The sequence below is a fragment of the Sturnus vulgaris genome, chromosome Z (assembly GCF_052056855.1).
Source record: "Sturnus vulgaris isolate bStuVul1 chromosome Z, bStuVul1.hap1, whole genome shotgun sequence".
NCBI lineage: Eukaryota > Metazoa > Chordata > Aves > Passeriformes > Sturnidae > Sturnus > Sturnus vulgaris.
Window position 1 is genome coordinate 15,648,821 of NC_142283.1, and position 22,353 is coordinate 15,671,173.

General features: G+C 38.2%; 2 protein-coding genes across 7 annotated transcripts in view; both read left to right on the plus strand.

The window, feature by feature from the left end:
* Nucleotides 1-7,987: 7,987 nt before the first annotated feature.
* NUDT12 (nudix hydrolase 12) lies at nt 7,988-20,669 on the plus strand. 4 transcript variants are annotated; one of them, XM_088155862.1, is made up of 7 exons: nt 7,988-8,079; nt 8,512-8,725; nt 11,281-11,873; nt 13,525-13,692; nt 14,574-14,687; nt 16,059-16,258; nt 17,521-20,669. In XM_088155862.1, exons 2-7 carry the CDS (start codon nt 8,520-8,522, stop codon nt 17,629-17,631), a joined length of 1,392 nt encoding a protein of 463 aa, XP_088011988.1. In that variant the 5' UTR covers nt 7,988-8,079; nt 8,512-8,519; the 3' UTR covers nt 17,632-20,669. The 4 variants fall into 4 exon arrangements, with proteins under 4 accessions (XP_088011988.1, XP_088011989.1, XP_088011990.1 ...); XM_088155863.1 differs by having other exon boundaries at nt 8,067-8,302; XM_088155864.1 differs by lacking the exon at nt 7,988-8,079 and having other exon boundaries at nt 8,104-8,725; nt 14,574-14,627; nt 17,521-17,711.
* LOC106853833 (uncharacterized) overlaps nt 17,777-22,353 on the plus strand; it is a 47,361-nt gene continuing 42,784 nt past the window's right edge. For all 3 annotated transcript variants that reach the window (XM_088155861.1, XM_088155860.1, XM_014877313.2), the window contains exon 1: nt 17,777-17,843. The gene's annotated coding sequence lies outside the window, so the exon portion shown is untranslated. The remainder of the gene's footprint in view (nt 17,844-22,353) is intronic.

Below are 22,353 nucleotides of genomic sequence, written 5' to 3' on the forward strand. Positions count from 1 at the left end.
GGTCAGTGGAGAAGGAGGGGTAGCAGATTCTCCAGGCACTGAAGTTGAATTCCATCTGCAGTTTGAGGTGCAGCCCATGGTGAGGCAGCTGTGCCCCTGCAGCCCATGGTGGGCCATGGTGGAACATAGATCCACCTGCAGCCCAAGGACGACCCTATGCCAGAGCAGGTGGAATGAGGCTGTGACTTTGTGGGAAGACTAGTAGGACCTCTGGCTCCATGGAGAAAGGTGCTCAGGCTGGAGCAGGTTTGTCAGACGGGACTTCCCCCAAAGGGGACCCAGGCTGGAGCACTGTATTCCTAAAGGACTGCAAAACATGTAAGGGACCCATGCTGGAGCAGTGCATGAATAACTACAGCCTGTGGGAAAGACTCATACTGAAGAAGTGCATGAATCAGGGAAAAAATTTCCTCCCCTGTGGAAGATGCAGCAGCAGAGACCATAACTCCCATTCCTGTCTCACTTGCACTGCTAGGGATATGAGGGGAGAATCAGAATAGAATTAAGAAATTAAGCAGGGAGGGGATGGGAGAAAGCTATTTTTAAGATTTGGGTTTACTTCTCATTATCCTATCTGGTTAGATTGGTAATAAATTAAATTTATTTCCCCAAGTCTGTTTCATCCATGACAGTAACCAGCAAGTGATCTGTGCCTGTCTTTATCTCACCCCCTGAAGACTTTCATTGTATATTTTCTCCTCTGTCCAGCTGATTAGGAGAGTGACAGAGTGAGTTTGGTGGGCATCTGGCATTCAGACAAAGTCAACACATCACATACTTTTTATGGGAATTCTTTCTTCCCATTATGCTGACTATAAAGAATCCCTTATCTATATGACTGCCCCTATACTCACAAGGAAGTGTAGATAGATAGCAGAGGGATTGGGCTGACAGAACAAGGACATTTGCAACGTTAAGTCAGTGTGGGAATATAAATTACATGTGTTAAGAAAAGAGTACAATAAGTAGTCATACAGTGATAGCAATAATCAGGTTCTTTTGGAGAAAAGATAGAGGAGAATATGAAAGAGTTGTACTATGAGTGACATGAAATAGGTGAGAAATGCCTGCTCACTCTATTCCTACACAGTAAGAATCAAAAGAGTATAGTAGATGCCAGGTTCAAAGCAAAAACAATACCAGCAAAAAAAAGCATTTTTTTTCCCCAAACATCTTGCAATTAAGGTGTGGAGTTTCTTGCTACAGAATGCTGCAGATGCTAGAAGTCAATGATTGTGAAAAAAACCTTTTTTAAAAAAACTCTTTCTAGAAAAGATCATTGATTGTTAATAACTGTGAATGTCATCTCCAAAGTACTCTGCAAATTGTTGAATGTAGGTCTAAGGAAGAACCCTTGCAATCTTTAACACCATGAGATATATCACTGCCAAAGAAGTCACAGATGTCTTGGACTTTAAAAATTGAGCAAACACCAGCTTGAAAGCATGCCAAACCATCTTGAGAAAAGTAGAATAATAAGAAATGACAATTGAATGACAGCCCACATGTAGCAATTGGAGTAACTATATTGAAGACATAATTGTGATTGGGTGGGACAAAATTATAATGAGAAAGAAAAGGCAGTGTAATGAGCATGAAGAATCAAGACTGCAGACGTAAGCAGAACCAGGAGATGGGCAAATAGTTTAAGCTGGCAGATGCAAGATGTTCCACCACGGCTACAGTAAGGGTATGTGGAAATCAGTGTCAGTATTTTTTAGGGTATCTGGTCAAGGACCTTTTTAGTGCAGCAGATGAGAAAAGGAGGAAGCCATACAAGGGAACATACAGGGACACAAACCTGACCACCAAATGATAAAGAATGTGGTGATGACAACCAGGTCTGGTCAGCCACACGAATTGAAGAGGAGACACATGAGAGCACAGGAATCTTTATTTATATTTGATTGGGAACTTGGTCAGTTGGCAAACGAAAGGAACAAGTTATAAGCCAGGAAGCAAAATATACTGACACACACCTGACTAAGCAAAAGTATCAACAGTAAACTAACCTTGCCAGTCACAATAGCTACTGAGCTATCATGCAACTACATGATAAAAAACAACTCGCCTGGAGTTTTCAGCTAGTCAGTCTGCAAACCCAGGGGTCCTCTGGTCGTTCTGCAAATCCAGGGGCCCTGAACCATGTGGAGTGAGGGAATCAATAGAGCTGTGGAGGACGAGCAGGGGCAGGGGGAGCAAGGAGGAACAAAGATAGACAGAAAGAATAAAAAGGAATAAAAAGATAGATAAAAAGGATGAAGTAGTGCCACTTAGTACATTCACCTGGATTAGTCCTGCACCTGATGGCCACAGTCTGTTTCATCTTCTTGCATCTTCTTATTAAAAATTCTCTTATCTTCCTCTCTACATAATTGCGTGCACTGTCCCATGCATGGGTATGCTGCAAGAACTAAATGCCAAGTACCTGGGGGACCTGCACATGCCTATGTATGAATGGAATGTGGTGCCAGCCACTGGATAAACCTGGGAATGTGAGTGTCCCTGGCCTGTGGCAGCCAGGAGTGAGGAGGGGCATCCCAGAACAAGCTACAGAGCAAGAAGGTGCCTCTCCTGTCACAGGCTGGAATAGAGCTTGTTTCCAAAACATATGCTGAGTGGCATTGGCGTGAGTGAGCAAGGTCAACACTGGTAGCTTGAGCAGGATGACAGGTCACAGGAGATATAAGGTCAGTATGATCAAAACAAAGAATTAACCCAGAGAAGGAGTACTTTTAAAATACACTTTAGTTTAAGGTAAGCCATCTTTTGAAATTTAAACAAGCTTCACGAAGATAATTATGATTAAAACAAAAAATAATTTTCAGGTATCATATAATTTCAGTTTGAAAAACAATGCTATTAGATATTTTTAATGCCAACTCTGGGCCTCAGAGAGTCTACAGAACAGGAAGAGTAACAACTCAAATTTGCTGCAAATGACTTCACTGATCATGAGGAAGTACTTGCAAGCCAGACACTGAGAGATTATTCAAACCACTTTTATTAATCAACCCTTATTAAACAATTCAAATACCAATTCAGCCATCACCTGAGAAATCTGAGAAACTAAATTAACCTCTAGAACTCTGGGAGCCATTCTTCTAAATTTATAAGCAATCAGTTAAACACAAGTGCTTAACAAATGGAGCCAAATTAGAATAGAGAAAAAACTGAAAAAAACAAGAATAATTTGGAAAATAACAAGAAAATCTTCATCAGTCACAAAGCACATATAATAATCTTACCCATACTATCATCATCTTGCTTTCTCCCCACTCTAGACACCCTACTTCTTTACCTGTAGTCTTCCCAGTTTTTTCAGGTGCTAGAGACTCTAGCAGATTGCTACCCTACAAACACTCCCCATTTGGACTACACTTTGGGCTAGGTCATTGAACAGCTACATTTTTAGAGCCTTCACCTTTCCTCAATGAATCAAGATTAAGCAAGTTAAGCAAGGTGCAGGAGGGGAAAATGGGGCAGTGGTCAGGCATTCAATCTCACAGAAGAAGCAGTTGGGACCTTTCATAGCAGTGGTCCTTTCTGAAAAGTCACTTGCTGTGTTTGTGCTTATGACTTCCAGCTCTCCATATTGTGCATACTGTCCTCACAGATTTAATTCAGGCATATTTATTAAATTTTAGCACTCATCACCTCCCACTCTCACATCAGTTGCTTGGGGAAAATTTGTTTCATAGCCATCATATGACAAAACATTAATTTTTCAGGAATACGTTTGTTGTATTGCACTGTTTGTTTCATAAGTTGCACTGTTCATGTTATGGTATCTTCCATTCTTCCATAGGTCTGTGACATGGCCAAATCCTTCCTTTTGCCCCTCCCCGTCAGCATTGGTTGCAGCTCTATTCCTCCCTTCCCCTTTCCCTGAGTTTAAAAGTGCCCACCATCTTCTCTCTCTCTTTCTCCTCTCACCATCTGGATGGTACAATAAACTGTGGACCATTTTTCCCACGGGAGAAAAGAGCCTCCTTTGGGTTTTTTTACCTTTGTCTATGAGTATTTCCCATCCACCTCTGGTCCAGAGCTAGCCAGAGGGACCAGAGAGAAAAGGGAACTACCTCACACATTATGGGCAGATTGGTACATGCCTCTTTTCTGTCAGACACAGCATGCATTGCAGTACATTCCACAGACGAAAAAAATTTCCTATTCAGCTGACTGAAAGCATTTTGAGTTGAAAGAATTACTGTCCTCCCTATTTTGTAGACTACTGAGGTCCAGAGTTAATATTAAGAACAGTGTTTTGGTATCTTTAACTGAAATTAACTGATACATGTAAATGGATTTTTTCATAACAAATACTGTCAATGCAGCTTTATTGCAGCTCTTTCCTACAAGAAAGTAAAAACTCCCATTGAATCATGGTTTTAAAGAGTTAAGATTTTTTGCTAAAGGTAGAAGTAGTTTCCATGACCAAGATGTAAGTTAGGTGGGTAAATGGTAGGTTAATAATTACTAGATGCTTAGGCAAGAGCTAATTGGTATAATTATCTGCTATTAACTTACGTGTAGAAGAATATAAAATAAGTGAAATGTTAATCACGAAGCACGAGGCCTTGGATCGTGCCAGAGGGTCACCATGACCTGATGAAGACTCTCCTGACTTCATCCTTCGAGACCACTGACCCATTTCGAGACCACTGACCCATTTCAAGAGAAGAACTGCCCACGTGTGAAGGACTAATGGGCTCATTTTAATATGGGATGGGGATGGGAGGTGCAGGGGTTATGCAGATGTATTGCATGTAAGATCTTGGGGAATAAATAGATGGCAAAGAACCTTGTTCAGGGCGGTCACGCCTTTCGGAGGTGACTCCCGTGCTGCCCGCCGGTGAATAAACACACCACTTTCTAACTTTAGAGGGTCTTTATCCGTGATTATACTGGGGGTTTTTTTTAACGATTCACCACCAAAAGGATTCCATTTCTTCAATACCAAGAAACTCGTATTTAGGCCAATGGATGCTTTGTATCAGGCCCTTTAGCATTTGCCCAATTGTTTCCCAGGGAGGACTGCTTGGAAACGAATCAGGGAGGTGCATAGGAAAGACACTAGTCATATTGTTCAAAAGTCCTTGTTTACAACATCAAAGGATACTATTACAGAATGCTGAAGTGCCACATAATACTGATTACTGCTTCCCTCATAACAACTTTGACTCCTTGAGACAAATCGAAATTTTATTTTGAAACTAAGAATTGCAAAAGGCATACTCCATTACAATCAGCTAATGACAATGTATGTAAACTAAACTATACTAAAAAAACCCACATTCACACATCCAGTGTCTTACTTTTTTCACTTCCAATGAACAACTTAAAATCAGAGCTTCTTTTAAACTTCACCCAGCACATCAACTCTGAAAAACATGAAACATGGGTGGAATTGAGAGGTTAAGAATGAAGTGCAAGCCCAAATGAAGAACTAACAAACCTTCTGTTGTACTGTTACTGTTGCACTGAAAAGAGTTAAAAATAGATAATTCTTGTTTGTAACCTACACCAACACTAAAATCCAGATTCTGACTCTAAAACATCTGGATAATATAAATACAAAAATAATGAGATAATTTTTAATAATTCTATTAACCTAATTGAGATCTATTGGAGTATTTTCCAGACCAGTTTATGAACTCAAATAAAGCGATTTAGAAGGTAACTCAGACCAGAAAGGAGTACAGCCAACTTACTTCTTGCAGGCACTCCAACCCTTCATTTTGCCCAATCATTGCAATGCTCCCAATGGCACTTAGGTACCTTCTTTACAGCACATGCAATTTTTTTCTAAAGGCTGCAGCACCAAATGAATAGGGCACCACAGCATTCAGATATTACTCCCTGACTGCTGTCCACAGCAATCAGAAAACATTTTGAAAATACTCTCATTAGTCACTATCAACACAGAGCCATCTCTTTCAGGATCAGAGTAAATTAGTGATGCTGCATTCATTTCCATTCTCACACCGACAACCTCAGACTCCTGAAGCCTTGCAAATACACCCTTACCTCTCCACTACTGAAGAGCTAACAGATTCAGTCAGTCAAATGAATACTGGCCTGTACAGGGTTTATTTTGTACAAAATTCAAGAACCATGGCACAGCTAAATCTAGCACCACATTGACCTTCTCAGTGAGTTTTATTTAGCTCTGGACTACACCAAAGATAAAAACAGCTTTTAAAGCAAATTACCATTACACATTTCCATTCTAAATAAATATTAAATTTCTTTTAGAAAATTCAGCACAGTGATTATTAAATAGAAATCTACATATTCGCAAGAATTTGTAACCTTTTATCCAGCAAAGTAACAGCATCTATTAGGACAAACAAAATATTTTCAAACTTACTTCAAACTTAAGTACGTTACAATTTTAAGGTCACATTCAATTTATTATAGTATTTTAAACAGGGAGTGCTAAGCTGCTTTTGGAAGGATGCACTGGAAGATGGCACAAATTCCACCAGAAGTACTTAAAATCATGGACCTTGGGAACTGGTGATATGATGTCAGGACCCGGAGAGTGTATCAGACCATGAGCAAGACATAAAACCTGCTTAATTGTATTATTTATTCCCGTTCATACATTACTAAACTTCTGCAGTACTCCTAGATAAAAAATGACACTGCCCTTGAGTAATAGGTTATGTGGATATATACATATACCTCTCTATATGCATATTTTTATATATGTAGGTATCTCAAGCTAAAGCTCTATTACTAAAACAGAAACTTGATGGAGCTTCTGAGAGCCACATTTAAAAACAAGCTGATGACCAATCATTTTATTATTTGAATACAGTGGTGAATATCACAAATAAAACATTGAAACAAAGATTCATATGAGTTAGTTATTCACGATTAATACAAATCCAAGTGGGAAAACCGGTAATGTAATACTGAAGGAAGAACTGGATTTAACTTAACCTTTGCATTCCAACTTTAGGCGACTGGAATAACTGCAATCTGTTTTGCAAGATTACCCTGTACAGTACAATACTTTTATTTTGACCTCTCAAAAGCTACCTCTTTTTTTTTTTTTTTTTTAGCATTCTTCAGGTGCAAAGGCACTAGGAAAATTCCAGGCTCGTTTCTATAGGACTAATATAGACTCATTTTTCCAGTGTTTTTCTTAAAGAGAGGAAAGCTAATGTCTTTACAAACAATTTGATGGGTGAAGGTATGGGTGTTAATATATTTGAAATGGGTGTTAATGCCTCTATTAACCGGGCAGCAGGTTTGTTGCAGAGCCCAGACACCGTGGCTCCTGACAGACAAGGGTCTGCACAAAGCCTGAACTTCTGATCTTTGGGGTAAAATGACAGTAGGTTGAAGAGGGGATATGTGATAGGTGTTTTGGGAAGGCTGTACCTTCCTAGTGCTTCAGCAATGAGGAAAAGAAGAAGCTGATATGCGGCCGGGAGCTTGAGATGAGGCTGCGCCCTCCGAAACCGCGAGAGAGAAAATCTCGAGGGCGTGTACCCCGGTGCAGTCTCCCCCTTTATTCGAAAGAAATTTGAAGGATTCCTCTTTTTGGACATAAACCTCTGGCGTTTGCAGAATTTTCCTGACATTAGGCAGGACACGCTTCTAGCTAATTACTTCAATTTCCCCGCTAACTCTTCTCCCCTGCCACATCAGTTACTCCACCTTCCTCACAACTACTTCCGCGTTCTGTTGCCACTGTCCCCTGCCTTCTGCTAGCGCGGCGAAGCAATGCTAAAAATCGATCTCATCGCTTCCCTATAACCACCGAGATTCCTGCCCGGCTGACAAAATAGCTGTTTGCCATGACCCGCCCTCCCCGACAGCAGCGATCAGAGAACGACCGGCGATTCCCTCCGGGAACGCGCAGCGTCCCAAGCCCGGCTCCCGCCTGAGGGGCCGGGCAGGGCAATCACGTTCGGCACCGCTCGGGCACGCTCGGCGCCTTTCGGGCCCGTTCGGCCCCGCTCCGTCTCTCTCGGGCTCGCGCCGGGGGCGGGGCTTCCCTGCGACGCTGCCGGGCGCAGCGGGAGCGCGCACGGGGCCTGGCTGCTCGCAGAGCCGTGCACGGTAAGGGCGTCCCGCTGTCCAGTCGGGTCCCGGCCCTGGGGAAAGGAGTGGAGCGGGCCCTGAGGGAATAGAAGTTGCCACTGTGTGCGAAGCGGTCCCGGCAGCAGTCTGCTTGTCTGTGTGCGTTTGGTTTAGAAACCACGACGTGATTTTTTTCATTCTCGCATGCGTAGTGAAACCTTTTGGTCTTTAAGCCTCTTTAAAGCTGGTTTTGATTGTTAAGGTAAAGTGTCACTCTATTTGGAGATGGATGGGACGAAGATTTGATTTGGGATAACAGTATCACACCAATCACAAGAATTTGTTGTGTCTGTATTTTCGGTAATAATACTTATTTTTTGTACAGCATTAAAGTTTGATCTTTTACTTAGGTCGTGTTAGTAGTTGTGGCTATGCCCCCAGGCGTGTTCATTTTCTTTTTTTTCAACTTAGTTGGCGCCATGACTGACTTTGAAAAGAGCCTGCATGAGGGCTTGGTTTCTGAGCTGCATGCCTTGGCTGCCCGCGGAGACGCGGCCGCGCTAAAGGCGCTGCTCAGGCGCTCCCCGTCCCTTGTCAATGCGGCTGCAGGGAATGGCTGGACAGCCCTCATGTACGGTGCTAGAAATGGACACCTTGAGGTTGTGCAGGTTCTTCTTCAAGAAGGGTAAGCTGTTTAGTAGAGCCCGTTCGGAGCTCTGTTTTTCACCCGCTTTTTTTGCCTCTATCAGTTTTGTCTCAGAAGCAAATTTAACAGACAGATAGTGGCTGAATTTTCCTGAAAACTCATTAAAATGTGTTCTGTGTCAGTTTATAACTGCGTTCTGCTGTTGCTTCATGCTTTTCCTATTTGCTGAGAAAGTCTAAAAGTTACAAGCATCTCTAAAGTTACTCCTTTGATATTTTAGGTTATGTTGTCACTTTTCACAGAGGCCAACAGAATAGAACAAAGTTTGCACCCTAATTCCAGCCACTATCTTGAATATAAATAGGGTGTGTTTGATTTTTCCACTTAAATTCTTTTCTCTAGACTTCATTTTTAATCTTTATTAGTGTAGAATATTTGCTGACTCTTCAGTAGGACACGACAGACTCACCTTTTCCAAAGTTATTTCAAATGGAAAATGTTTAAAACTAAGTTAGAATCAAATTTGTTTAACTGAGTTTAATGTTAATCAAGCCCAGGCTGCTCCTTTCTGAACTCCTAATTACAGAGAAAAGGAAGTTTAGATATTCTGTAGTTAATGAGTAACTTGAGGCATAGCATTCCGCAGCCTCCAGTAATCATCCCACCCGTTTTTGATTTTTTTTTTCAGTCATACCCAAGACCTGTAGCCCGTGCTGGGGCTCAGAGAGGGGCCTTAGATAAACCACTGGTTTCTACTACAATCAGTACATTCCAGTACACAGAGGAGTATCTCAGTGCCAGATTTTGTGTATTGAGGAATCTTTTGAGATGCTAGCGAATTTATCAGTTGATAAATAGGATAATAGTTTTTTAAGTTACACTTTTCCTTTAAAAAAAAAAGTGAATATCGCTTTTATCTGTCCTTTTCATGATTAATCTCTGAGGCAGTTGCATATAATTCATGAGATGATGCTGTGGCCTCACTGGTCTCCTTTTAGTTAATGCTTAGAATATTTTTTTGACAATTACAGTTGGTGGTTATATAAACATGAATGTCTATGAAGATAATATACATTACAAAGAGTAATTCTAGAAATCTAGCCAGTTGTTTTTTTATCACAGAATTGTAGAATCATAGAATATCCTAAGCTGAAAGGGACCCACAAGGATTAAGTCCAACTCAGAGTCCTGCACAGCACTGTCTCCAAGGGTTACACCATGTGCCTGAGAGCATTGTCCAAACAATTCTTGAACTTTTTCAGACTTGGCACTGTGACCACTGCCCTGGGGAGCCTGCTCCTGTGCTCAGCTACCCTCTGGATAAAGAACATTTTCCAGATAGCCTACCTAAACCTCCCCTGAGAGAGCTTCATGCCATTCCCTTGAGTCCTATTACTGGTCATGAGAGGAGTTGCTTTAGCAGCAAAAACATACAATTAAATTTTGACTACTTTTCTAAACTGTACTTTTAATATAAAATCTCAAAATGGTCTTGTCTGTGGTGCAGTTACCTGTGTATCAGCAACAGTTAATATTACTGGCATTCTCTCGTTTTAAAAACTGATGAGTCTCATATTTATTGCGTAATTTGTAGTTTAGTGACATTTCTGTTTTGTTTACCAGTTTAGGATTAGCAAATAATTAAATTGTGTTATTTTGACCTCCCAATCAACCTCAACCTATTTAAGGTCCGGGTTTCTCTTTGGTTTTAGTATTTAAATGTATATGACGAGGCAACACTCCTTTATATGTTTCACTTTACAGACATCTGGGTAACTAAAAGATCCCTACAGGAACCGGCTTCTGTCAGTAACCAGAGGCTGTATTCTTGAATCTAATTTTATGGTAATTGTCAAATATCCTGAGTTAGAAGGGACCCACAAGAATCAACTCCTGTAGCTGCCCAGAGCATCCCAAGAATCCCACCGTGTGCCCATGTGCCTGAGACCATTGTCTAAACCCTCCCTGAGCCCTGGCTTCAGGTCCTGTCACTGGTCACCAGAGTGAAAAGACCAGGACCTGCACCTCTGCTTTCCCTCATGAGGATGTTGGAGACCCCAGTGAGGTCTCTCCTCAGTCTTCTTTTCTCCAGGCTGAACAAGCCAGTTAATCTCAATAAAATATTTATATTGTAAATGTTTTGTTGCTGCTTCCAGTAGCTTCTAGAAAGTAATGCTTGTTAGGTTGCTTCTTTTTTTTTTTTTTTTTTTTTTTAACCATTGTCATTACTGGTTATGAGGAACAGACTTAGAGCCTGACTTCCAAAGCTCTGTTTTTGAGCCTATTTTTTAATGATACAGTGTGTGGAATTTTAATTAATTCATTGCCTTTGTACTACTTCATGAATTTTGGTGAATGATAAACTGGAAAGGATCAACAAAAATGTGAAATACAGCCTAGGCAAAAGAAAAATAAGTATAATTATATTTCGTCACCATGATGCCAGAAGATTATCCTAGTATAGACAGAGTGTCTAGAAGTTCTTGTACCTTAATAGTGTCAGATGTATATGCTATAAGTAACAATAATACAGCAATAGGACCCTTCCTGAACTTATTTGCTCTGGTAACCTCATCTCTTTTCTGTTTCTTCAGGTGTGACAGATCCATCATTAATAAATCAAAGCAGACAGCTCTGGACATTGCTAAATTTTGGGGGTACAAACACATAGCTAATTTGTTGGCTAATGTGAGAGATGATCAGAAACCTAGTTTTTTGTCAAGTGATGTGAAAGAGTATGAAAATTATTTTGGCATGACACTTCTGGATAGAAGGAGTGATAAAAGAACAGATTCCAAGTGGCTAAGTAAAAAACAAAGCCATCCAGATACAGTATACATTGTCTTCTCAAATCTAAGTCCCTTGGTTACTTCGGGTAAGGGAAGAGGGAGCTCACAGCAAACAGAAGTAAAGCTTTGCAGGCTATACCACAAGGATGTGGAACAGTGCATGAACCAAAGTGAAGAATGTACCTTGATTTTTCTTGGAGTGGAACTTCAGTCTGATGTGAACCTGATGGCTGCTTGCCATGGAAGACTTCTGCAAGATGAAGAAGATGGGTTAGTTGCTTGGTTTGCTCTTAGCATAGATTGTGCTTCTGCTGAAAAATTTAAACAGAAGCATGAGGGTTGTTACTTTCTTCACCCGCCGATGCCAGCACTACTACAGTTACCTGAAAAAGAAGCTGGTAAGATGCATAAAATGGAGCAAGTACAAAATGTATAATCAGAAAAATACACTTTGGTATTCCCTGAGGTATAATTAAAAGAAAAGAAAAAAATCACTGCAAAGAAATAATTTGTTTTCAGTGGCTCTAGAAATATTTTTATTTTAAAAGCCTGGTAGTGGTGTTGTGAAGAATTTTGTACTTAAGAATATGTGCATTTGCAGAGGACTTATTTCTGCAATTACAGCATTAGACTGTAAGACCTGTTGATCATCATGGATTTTAAACATTAAATATTCATACGTGAACATTATAAACATAAAACAAAGGGAAAAATCTGTCATTAGTGAGTTTTCAGTAGTGAAATAATTAATTACAAGAAATGAGAACCTAAGTCTTTTATAACAGTGTGTTGGATACTCATCTGACAAGGAAGAGTAGAAAAGTCAGGATGCCAAAGTAAATTAGTATTAGTAAGGACATTAACCACAAATGTTGTTAGTGACTGCTGTTGTAGCAGTTTTGGTTTTTGTCTTGGTTTGAAAGACAGGTATTTGCTAAGGGAAGGCAAGAACCCCTTCCCTGAGATGCAGAGAGCAACCCCCTCCCTTCCAATTATTATACTTTGAAATCAGGGGCAGAAGATATGGGGATAGGAATAACAGTTCTTGACTAATATATCTAACAAGGCAAACAAAATAAATAACAACAGCTATAAAATTGACACCAGAACAGAGCAGTGTAGCTCAGTTCCAGTCCCTTTTGGCCACAGGCTCCCTCTCCCTGCGCTCAGTTCCCGGTGCTGGGGGCAGGGCAGGGCCCGCGCAGTCGCAGAGGGCTGGAGTGATGGCGGCGGCCCAGGGCTGAGAGGGATGGAGGAGAGACTCCCCCCTCACGGGGTCGGTCGTGGGGCTCGGCAGAGTGCCCGGAGGTAGCAGGATGAAGTGGGAAGGCAGCAGAGCGATGTCTGACAGCAGGGAATGTGGCTCCTGGCATTGGGATGGCGGGGAGGATGCTAGGATGCTCCAGCCGTCTTCCTTCCACTCCAAGAGCGAGTGCCCTGGCCCTCCTGTCCCACCTTTCCTTTTCCAGTCTCCCCCTGTTCGCCACCCCCCTGCGAGAGAAAACTGTTACTACTGGGGTGTAGCCACAAATACTTAGCATAACAATGGAAAAAATTCCACAGAAAGAAAAGGGAACAATTCAACCCCCAACATTTTTACATAAGGATAAAGGGAAAACTTGACTTGAACCTTAAGTTTAAATGGAACCATGCCTTATGATGTCAATACCTGTATTCCTAAAACTGTTATCTGGGAAAGACTTGATATATGTAATTGTGGCAGTTTGCCTACACAAAGTGACTTCTGTGAGAAACAGGGTATATTGATCTGGATGAATTTGATTCTGAATGTGTGTAAATTGCCCTGTAGCTCTTTAATACGATGTTCTATTGCATTTGCTGTGCTGCAAAGAAAAAGGTCCGAATAACCCATACTGCTTGACTTCTCTTGTAGACATGATTATGATTCAAACTACATTCTGACTTTGATAACTACACTCTGACTTTGATTTTTTGTGTTAAACTTCACTACTTGATTTTTCTATGCTGTTAAAAGCTTAACATGAATAAGTATTTGATTTTGTGCATTTTCCATGTATTGTTTTAAAGGAGTGATAGCCCAGGCGAGATCTGTTCTAGCATGGCACAACTATTACCGATTCTGCCCAACATGTGGGGGTGCAACCAGGATTGAAGAAGGGGGTTACAAGAAAACTTGCTTAAAAGAAGACTGTCCCAGTCTCCAAGGAGTTCACAATACATCATATCCAAGAGTTGGTGAGAATACTCACTCAAAAGTGGCTTGCTTGTATTATATGCATGTAAATCTATTTATAGTTATTTCAGCTGCTTACTTCTCTCCTAGGTCTTTCATACCTGTTTCTCCACAGGTTATATGTGTCTCAACTCTGTTTAGGATTAAGTAGTTCAGGCTTCTCTTTCTTGCTCTAGTCTGTGTTACAGAATTGCTGTGACAATGCAAACCTTATTTCAACAAGCAGTATCAATTAGGAATTCCAACAGTATAAATGAGATATCAGAAGCATATAAGAGGCAACATTTTACTTTTTTACTTAAAACTGGATGACAGTAAAAAGGGTAAAAGAATATGAGTTGTATAAAAAGAACATGAGTTGTATAGGGTTGCTTAGATCAATAGGAGAAAATACTAAGTTAGAAAGAAAAAGACACATACAATGACGAGAAGTGAGAAAATTTATCAAAGTGCAGCATCATATGAAAAACTGATAGCAAAGAGTAAACAAAATCAAAGGTGGGAAGTAGGCAGTATTTAGTCAGTATTTGCACTGTCAGCAAAGTGTCTAGTTGTTTGGTGTTTTGTCAAAAAGATATTCTTCAGACCTCTGTGGTGAAGAGAAGGTGATAATAAATGAGTTTGCTGCAGAAACTGTTGATATATGCTGGATGCATAGCTAGGTTAGTACTGCTGGTGCTCTAAGAAGATTGTGTGCTTTGGTTACAGGTAATTCCTCTCCTGCATTTCCCCCAAAGGGAAATGAAATAACAGCTTACTCTGGGCATGCACACAATTATGATTTCAGTATCGTTTATATGCATTGGTATGGAATAGACTGGAAGTTTTTACTGCATTTAAGTCCCTCAAATATTGAAATATATTTGTTTCATGTCCTTTGCAGATCCTGTTGTGATAATGCAAGTTATTCATCCAGATGGGAACCACTGCCTTTTAGGTAGGCAGAAGAGATTTCCCCCAGGAATGTTTACTTGCCTTGCTGGATTTGTAGAACCTGGTAATTTTATTTTCCTTTATCCAATATATTTTCTCAATAAGAGTATTATATCTTTACAGAGAAATATAATTTGTGTCATCTCAAATTGATGTTGTTTGCATCCTGATAGATGAGTTGTTACAATAAATATGCTTATTCTATACTCTGCAGCTGCTGATTTATTAAAAAAACAAAAAGCAACCTGAGAAAATAAAAATAATAAATTGTTTTCATATAATGTAGTCTTAAATCGCTACTTAAATGAAAAAAAAATTTAAAATGCATCACCTTGGCTCTGATGTGTTTTAAAACACATCACCTTTGATTTAACAGAAGATTTTAGCATTGGAAAAGTAAGCGCTAAAGTTAACATGAAGTTAAGCATATGCTTACATGTTTACAGCCTCATTGATTTTGGAAGATAAGTAGAAATTGCATAATTCTGAAAAAAGACAAATAGATATTTTGGTAGCTATGTCAAGCAATAATAGTTAAAAATGAGTTACAATTGTAAGTACCTGCAGAACAACCTGTAAAACATTCTTATATTGGGAATAAATCTTTATCACTAGTGAAATTATAGTGAATAAATATATTCAGTAAATGTGTGCAGGTTGACATACAGTGACAGCATGAACAAATCTATTCAGGTATCATTTGAAATAAGTCAAGGTATTTATTTCTGATGGAAGGACTGTGTCCTTTAATTAACCTGTAATCAGTAGTTATAGTACAATACATGTGTGCAGCTGTAGGCTGGTGACCATCAGCATTCCACCCACATACATTCACAGTTTTCTGTGGATATGGAAGCAAAGCTTTCCATTGAGGTTTCAATTTACAGTATCGTCTGCATGTGTTAAGGCAATGAAGAATGAGTCAGGCAAAGGGAATAATACCATGCAGAAATTTGAGCAAGTATTCTGAATCTCTGTTTTCCTACTGTTCTAATTCTAAATACTGATTTTTCAGTTGTAGTACATGGTGTTGCAATCACACTGAAAATGCAGAAATTAACACGATGCTAGTTACAAATGAATAGATCAATGTTTCAAGAATAATTATAGGAATTATGTATTTTCTACCCAATTTTTGACATTTTAAGTCTACTGATAATGGTTTGTGTGTATGATGAATTATCAGTTCAGGAAATAAATATTATGGGGAAATTACTACACTTTATTTTCAAGGTTCAATTTTTTTGTTGTTGGCTGTTTTACCTTGTTAGACTTCTGTGTCTTTGCTGAGGTCTTTGCCCTCACCTGTGAACTAGATCTTTAGAGATAATTGCTTTGGGCAGTTTCAAATCTTTTGAGTCAGTTCAAAGCACAGCATGTGATTGTTGCTTGGAGTACTTTCATGAGCTGCTTGTTCTTTGCCCTTTTTGATTAGGTGAAACCATAAGCGATGCTGTTCGAAGAGAAGTAGAGGAGGAGGCTGGAGTCAAAGTTTCCCATGTTCAGTATGTCTCTTGTCAGCCATGGCCAATGCCCTCCTCCCTAATGATTGGCTGCTTAGCTTTTGCAGTGTCCACAGAAATTAAAGTTGACAAGAATGAAATAGAGGATGCCCGCTGGTTCACTAGAGAACAGGTAAAGTTCAATTTCATTTTCTTCTTCTGTTGATTAGTCTGTGACTGTTTTGGTTCAGGCATACAACAGACACTGGCTTTTTTCAGCAAGTCGAACGAGCATGTGTACTCTTCATTTTATCATACTGCAGTTGCATTATTTTGTGGTTGTAGGTTAGACACCACCAGAGAAAGACAGATATTCACAGTAATGTCTGAGTTACTTGCAAGCTCATTTTATGACATTTTTGCCAGTTTGCTCTTCACCTTTCCCTTCTGTGAGATAGCCAAGTTATTTTAAGCCATTTCCTTAGCAAGCCTGTGCTTTTCACACAGAAGTAGTATTTAATAGCATTATTCATCACAGTTTCTCCAAACAAGCATACTACCAGATTTGTTGTGAGAATGGAAGCTAAAGTAAGGACTCTGGGAATTCATTGGATTGAAGATATTTTTTCATGCATCATTTTTATTTTTTGAGGTATTAAATGCAGTTTACTGTGCATTAATAAGAAATCCTACACTTAGCTTCCATCAGTAGTTAAAATATACTCAAATAAAAGAGAGGCAGAAAAGACTTTCACTGAAGTATTTCAGCCCATGAGTAGAAGGGAAGACTGCTTGTGCATTAGTTTTCATAGGTTTTCCCATAGGCAACTTAGGAGCTAAGCTTTTAATAACACTGGACATCTGCCTAGTAGTTCCAAGTGTTTTGATTGTAAGTCACCTTGAAGGTAAAGTTAGTCATCTACAATCTCAGTGTGTTTCTGTTAACACTGGGAGCATTATTTTAAATTAATATCAGTTCCAAGTACAACTAGTCACATGCAGATTGGCATACAGCTTGAAATAAAGATACTTCAAAAACGTGCTAAAAGTGTATTCACATGTTACTTGCAACTGCTTCAGAAGACCAAGAAAACATCTCATTTGGCACTACATGTAAAATTTAAAAGAATTATATTTGTCATGGTGTAGAGCACCATCAGGTGGTGCCAAAAAAAGGCTTCACAAAAACCTTAAATAGTATATTAGCTGTCTCCACAGTTCTGTTAAGAAGAAGATATCTTTTGAGGCACATTAAGCTCAAAAATGTTGTAATTCACACAATGAGGGACTTTCTCTGCATCTACCTTGGAGAATCTCTCAGTAATTCTTTAATAGGTGTAGCAGTGGTAGACTGATAGATCATTGTAGGAAGATAATTTCTGCATAATACAGTGTTAGATTCTATATAGTTTATCATGCTGTCTTGTAAAGATAAAAAAATTGGTTTTATTGCAGGTTGTGGAAGTTCTCATTAAAGGAAACCAGCGTTCTTTCTTTGTACCACCAAGTCGAGCAATTGCACACCAGTTGATAAAACATTGGATTGGAATGACTGCTAATCTTTAATTCAAATAATTGATTTCTTTAAGTTCCTTCTTCTATTGAATGCTCAATTAGGAATAAATTAGAACTGTTTGTCTTGTGAATGTGAAACCAAGTGATTTTCTGAGCCTTTACATTGGTTCCAGAGCTCACTTACGCAAATTTTTGTAGGTGTTTTCAGACCTGAATTAAATTTGGACAAAACTCAATAATTATCCCAAGCAAGCAAGCAACAAGTAAGTAAAATTGGTGCCTTGTTCAGTACAGGCTGTTTTTTGTTCTAAAATGAAATTATTATGCCTTTTGCTCTTTTACTTTTTATGTTTGATATGATCTTCCCACACTGGAAGGAGTCACAGCATTACAAAGAAGGCTGTCTGACTTTGCCTGCTGTTTAAATTCTCTACTTACATCCTCGTACTTGCCTTAATTATTTCTTTCTCATTTTTGCCCATCTCCATTCTTTAAATTTGACCTGTCACGGAAATCTACATTCAGTGCTGAAAACCTTACGAACTGTGGTTGTTGTAAAGTTAATAGCATTTGTAAATAGTGAATATGTGGTACTTTGTATCTTTTACATTAATAACCTAATTTATATTAAAACTCTAAGCAGAGCGTTTACTCATCCATTCTGACTAGGTCTGCACTTACCCAACTGTATGTCAGCCTGAATTTAAAGGTGTAACACAATACTTTGTTTTTGAAAACGATGTTGGAAGTCCGCCCTCGAAAGCCTGAGTAATAATGTTTTTATAAGATAATAATGTACTTATTTGATGGTAGGCAGTGAGTCATTTCGTTTTCTGATAATTAGAAATTAAATTATAGAGTAATGGAGAAGGAAGAACAAGACATATCTCAAAATATGCAGAAAGTTCTTTATGGAAATGGAGATGCTAAGATTGTTACTGCTATTATGAATCTTACAGTTGAAAGAAGTATATTCACTGCAGCTATAAGATTGGGATAGCAATATGTTAATTAAAATATTTATTTGGTTTTAATGTATCAAGTTATTTAAGATAATGTTGATATTTTAAGAAGGAAAGTATACTGTTTTAGTATTAATTTCATTATGTAGTCGTTCATCGTGTGACATTCTGCAGTCATTGCAGTGATATCAAAAGAAATGCAAATGACCTGAGGAAAGTGCAATTATAGTGACAAATGTAAATTTACTCTTCTATAATTTGTTTATTTGGAGAAATTTAAATTGTTTTTAGCAGTGAATAGTGTTACATTTTTACCAAAATTCTCAGCAATCTGGAATCAGTAAAACTGTTACACAAATCCTGATTATTCTTTTTTTCCCCCATCCATGTCATTCAGCAGTTTTCATGGTTTATTTGTAAGGCAGTACTTAAACAGTACTTTAAGCATTCCTGGCAGACTTGGAGTATTATTTGGCTTCATTCTCTCCCTTGTTTCAGCCATACCTACAAATAAAAACAATGAGGTTATCTCTTGAGTTGTCTGGCAAGGAGAAGGAAACCATACACTGTGTCCCTTAAAAATTGCTTTTACAGGGAAGGCAAGTTGTGCAAAGCTGTCATGCCAGTAGGACTTTGTGGTAACAATGGGATTAATCAGTCACAGGTTGCTCATAAAGTAAAGGAGAATATTGGAAAGTATGCAAAAAGTGGTGGAATCTAAGCAATGAAAGGAAGTTTCAACTAGTACTCTGGTAATTACATTTAGAGAGATGAGCAACAAAGGAAAGAGGAGCAAATGGAAGAGGGAGGATAAATCATAGATCAAATATAGGTAGCATACAAATAAGTAGTTTATCACTTTGAGGTAATTAAATGTCCATGACTAAGACCCATTGGAATACTAGCTTTTGTGTAGAAAATTATGTTGAGTTGCTGTAGAAACGTGCTTCTAACAGTGAAACTCCACAGTATCCCTAACCTGCCTAATTTTTTTTTTTAGAATCTGTATAACAGTATATATCTGCAATTACAATGCTAATAAGTGAATTGAAAATTTTCACTTTACTGCATGAAGAAAAACAGGAAAAAATCATATGACGAAGGGAACAACACTTAAATAATCCCTGATTTTGAGCGTAATATTTTATTGATCTTTCAAGTCTAATAACTTAAGTGTTTCAATGAATTTTAGTCTTTATACGATTTCAAAATCTAAGCCAGGCTTTTGAGAAAGCTTTTGAAGCTTTCATTTCCTTTTTCCCTCACCAATAGAAGAACCATTTGCAGGGAAGAAGAAAAATTTCTCTTGTTTAAGCAAACTACTTAGATAAATTTAATCTATTTAAGGAAAGATTTTTTCATGGTTTTTTATTGCTTAATTTGCCCTGTTAGTAGGTCAGGGTTTGAATTTTAATTTGAAAATTCCTATACATTTTCTGAAGGACAGTTACTGTTTGCAGTCTACAAAGGAGATGTCAAATTAAAGAGCCAAATGCTGTGGTTATCTGGCAGCTACAGCAGTTTAGGAAAGTGCCAAATTAAATATAGAAGCAGCTGAACAGAGTGTAGTGGTTATGACTGGAGTATTGTTTGGGCAACACCTCCAGAAGATCTCAGTAATTTGACTTTCCCAAAAGACAGCAGCAGCTTTGGAAGCAGACTGTTTCTTGCCACAAAGTTAATGCTGCACATTAAGAGAATAGTGTTACTTACAAAACTGGTCTTTTCTGTGCTGTGAAAAAGGATCTTTCTCTTTTCTCCCTTGCTTGTACAAGGCTATCAGACCAAAAAGAATACTCATGACATCAGATGTACAAGGCAGAAAATTCTGGAGATGCCTTTTATCTCAGTTTGCCTATGTACTAAAGAGAACTATCTTCTATTCAGTACGTAATTTGAAAATATTACCTATTTTATCTATTTTTATAATTCATAGATATTAAAAATAGTAGCTTAATGAAGCAGAAGATAATTAGGTTTTTGAATACAAACCAAAATGGATACTTATAATGAAACTGTAATCTCATGCATTGTAATGGCATTGTATGTAAGTATAATAATACTTACTGGCTGTGGTATTTTTACAAACTTTGCATTTGTCTCAATAAACATACTTCTTTTAACTCATTTTTCATTCTGGGTATCTGTAAATGTGTGAGAAGTGTAATCATTCCAGTGTTGATTCTGTAATTTGAATATCATGTTTTCTATGGGAGCATTGGCAAGTCAGTAAATGATTACGTTGAAGTCTGCAACATGTGAGGGAAAAACGGGTGGATGTCAACAGGCTGATTAAAGGTAGACCAGTCATGATGCTTCATGGAATTAAATATACTAATCAGATTCTGAGCTTAGCAGACAGAAATAGAAAAAGAAGTGGAACAAGACTGTGAACATTGCTCCCTCTTTTATCTTTAATTTTAATTAGGTAATCTGATTGATTAAGACTTTTCAGACAAATCTGACATTTTGTAGCTGCTAAGTAATTTAGTTGTTTTTATTACCTGCTTTAGCTGTAAAGAGTTAAATAACTGGCAGTCCTTTATTGCTTCAGTGATTTGAAGGATATATATATACCGCATATCATTGCTGGGTTTGGCGGTACAGAAGGGGGTAAGTCTAAAGAAAAAGAATTGAACTTGTTATCCTATTAAGCCTTAGTAAGACAGCCACCCATCCTTCATAAGCTTAGAAAAGCAAACTGTTCACAGACAGTCCATAACAAAAAGCATCTGAGGAAAATGTATATTGACTCGTGGTAATGGTAAGTGTTAACCTTTTTTCTTTAAATTAGACTATTTTAGGTATTATTCTGTAGCTATTAAGTGTTACAATTCATCATAGCTTTTATTAAATATGGGAATTCTGCAGATTTTTTTCACGGTGAGAAAATATGACTGTTTTCCTAAATGATAGATTTTTAAGATGGGTATTTGATTCCTAAGACTGTATTGGTTATCTTATTTTAGCATATTAATACTATAAATCTAGTGCTATATAATATTGGAAATTAAAGGCTACCTGAATGAACTTGTGTTTGTTAGAAGTATTGCCTTTCTGCAACCAGTATTTCACACTGGAATATGAGGATTGCTGTGATAAGACTACAGAATTAGTAGTCAAGAAGGAGTATTACATGTTGTTGAGTAGCTTACATTTTCAGTTTTCAGCACTTAAATAAGCCTGGACACTAATTTTTTTTTTTCTCCTACCATTTGATCATCCTGCAAACTGAGCTAGCTTTGGTAAAGTGCGTCCTTACTTCTTTCTAAAGAGAAGAAGCATTCTAACATTCAGCTAAGTAATGTATTTTCTCAAGACCTCTGCCAAAGCTAAAAAAGGGTACATATAGGTGTCTCAAATTCTGTCTCAAATTCTTTTGTCATTCTAAATCTGAATTACTCCTTACTTATCTTGTGTAAATTGCTCATCTGGAGAAAGTGACCCTGAAAACTGCATGGTCAGAAAATACCATGTCTTAGTTTTCCCATTTTACACACCAGAAATCAAATCCTAGAAGTTAGGATAGGCTCACAGATTTTGCCCTTATTGCATTCTATGAAAAGTGGAAGATTTTTCATACATAATTGTAATTTATAGTCCTAGACATTTTAAAAATAAAAAAAACTACCTCATTTTCAAAGAAAAATCTTATCGTGTATAACTACTGTGCAGGGTTTTTTGGTGGGCTGAGTTTCAAGTATAAGCAAGTACTTCAAATTTGCCTGGTTTCTCTTACAATGGATGAAGAACTCTGTAGCTCAAATTGGAGTAATTCAGGGACTGAGAAAGAATTACAGTATTACACTGA

Bases quoted from the DNA above. Each gene is read 5' to 3' on its own strand.
- NUDT12 (XM_014877315.2), top strand. From the start codon at position 8,472: ATGCCCCCAGGCGTGTTCATTTTCTTTTTTTTCAACTTAGTTGGCGCC. The intron at 8,726-11,280 runs GTAAGCTGTTTA...CTGTTTCTTCAG, and splicing joins CAGGTTCTTCTTCAAGAAGG to GTGTGACAGATCCATCATTA. The intron at 14,688-16,058 runs GTAATTTTATTT...CTTTTTGATTAG, and splicing joins TGCTGGATTTGTAGAACCTG to GTGAAACCATAAGCGATGCT.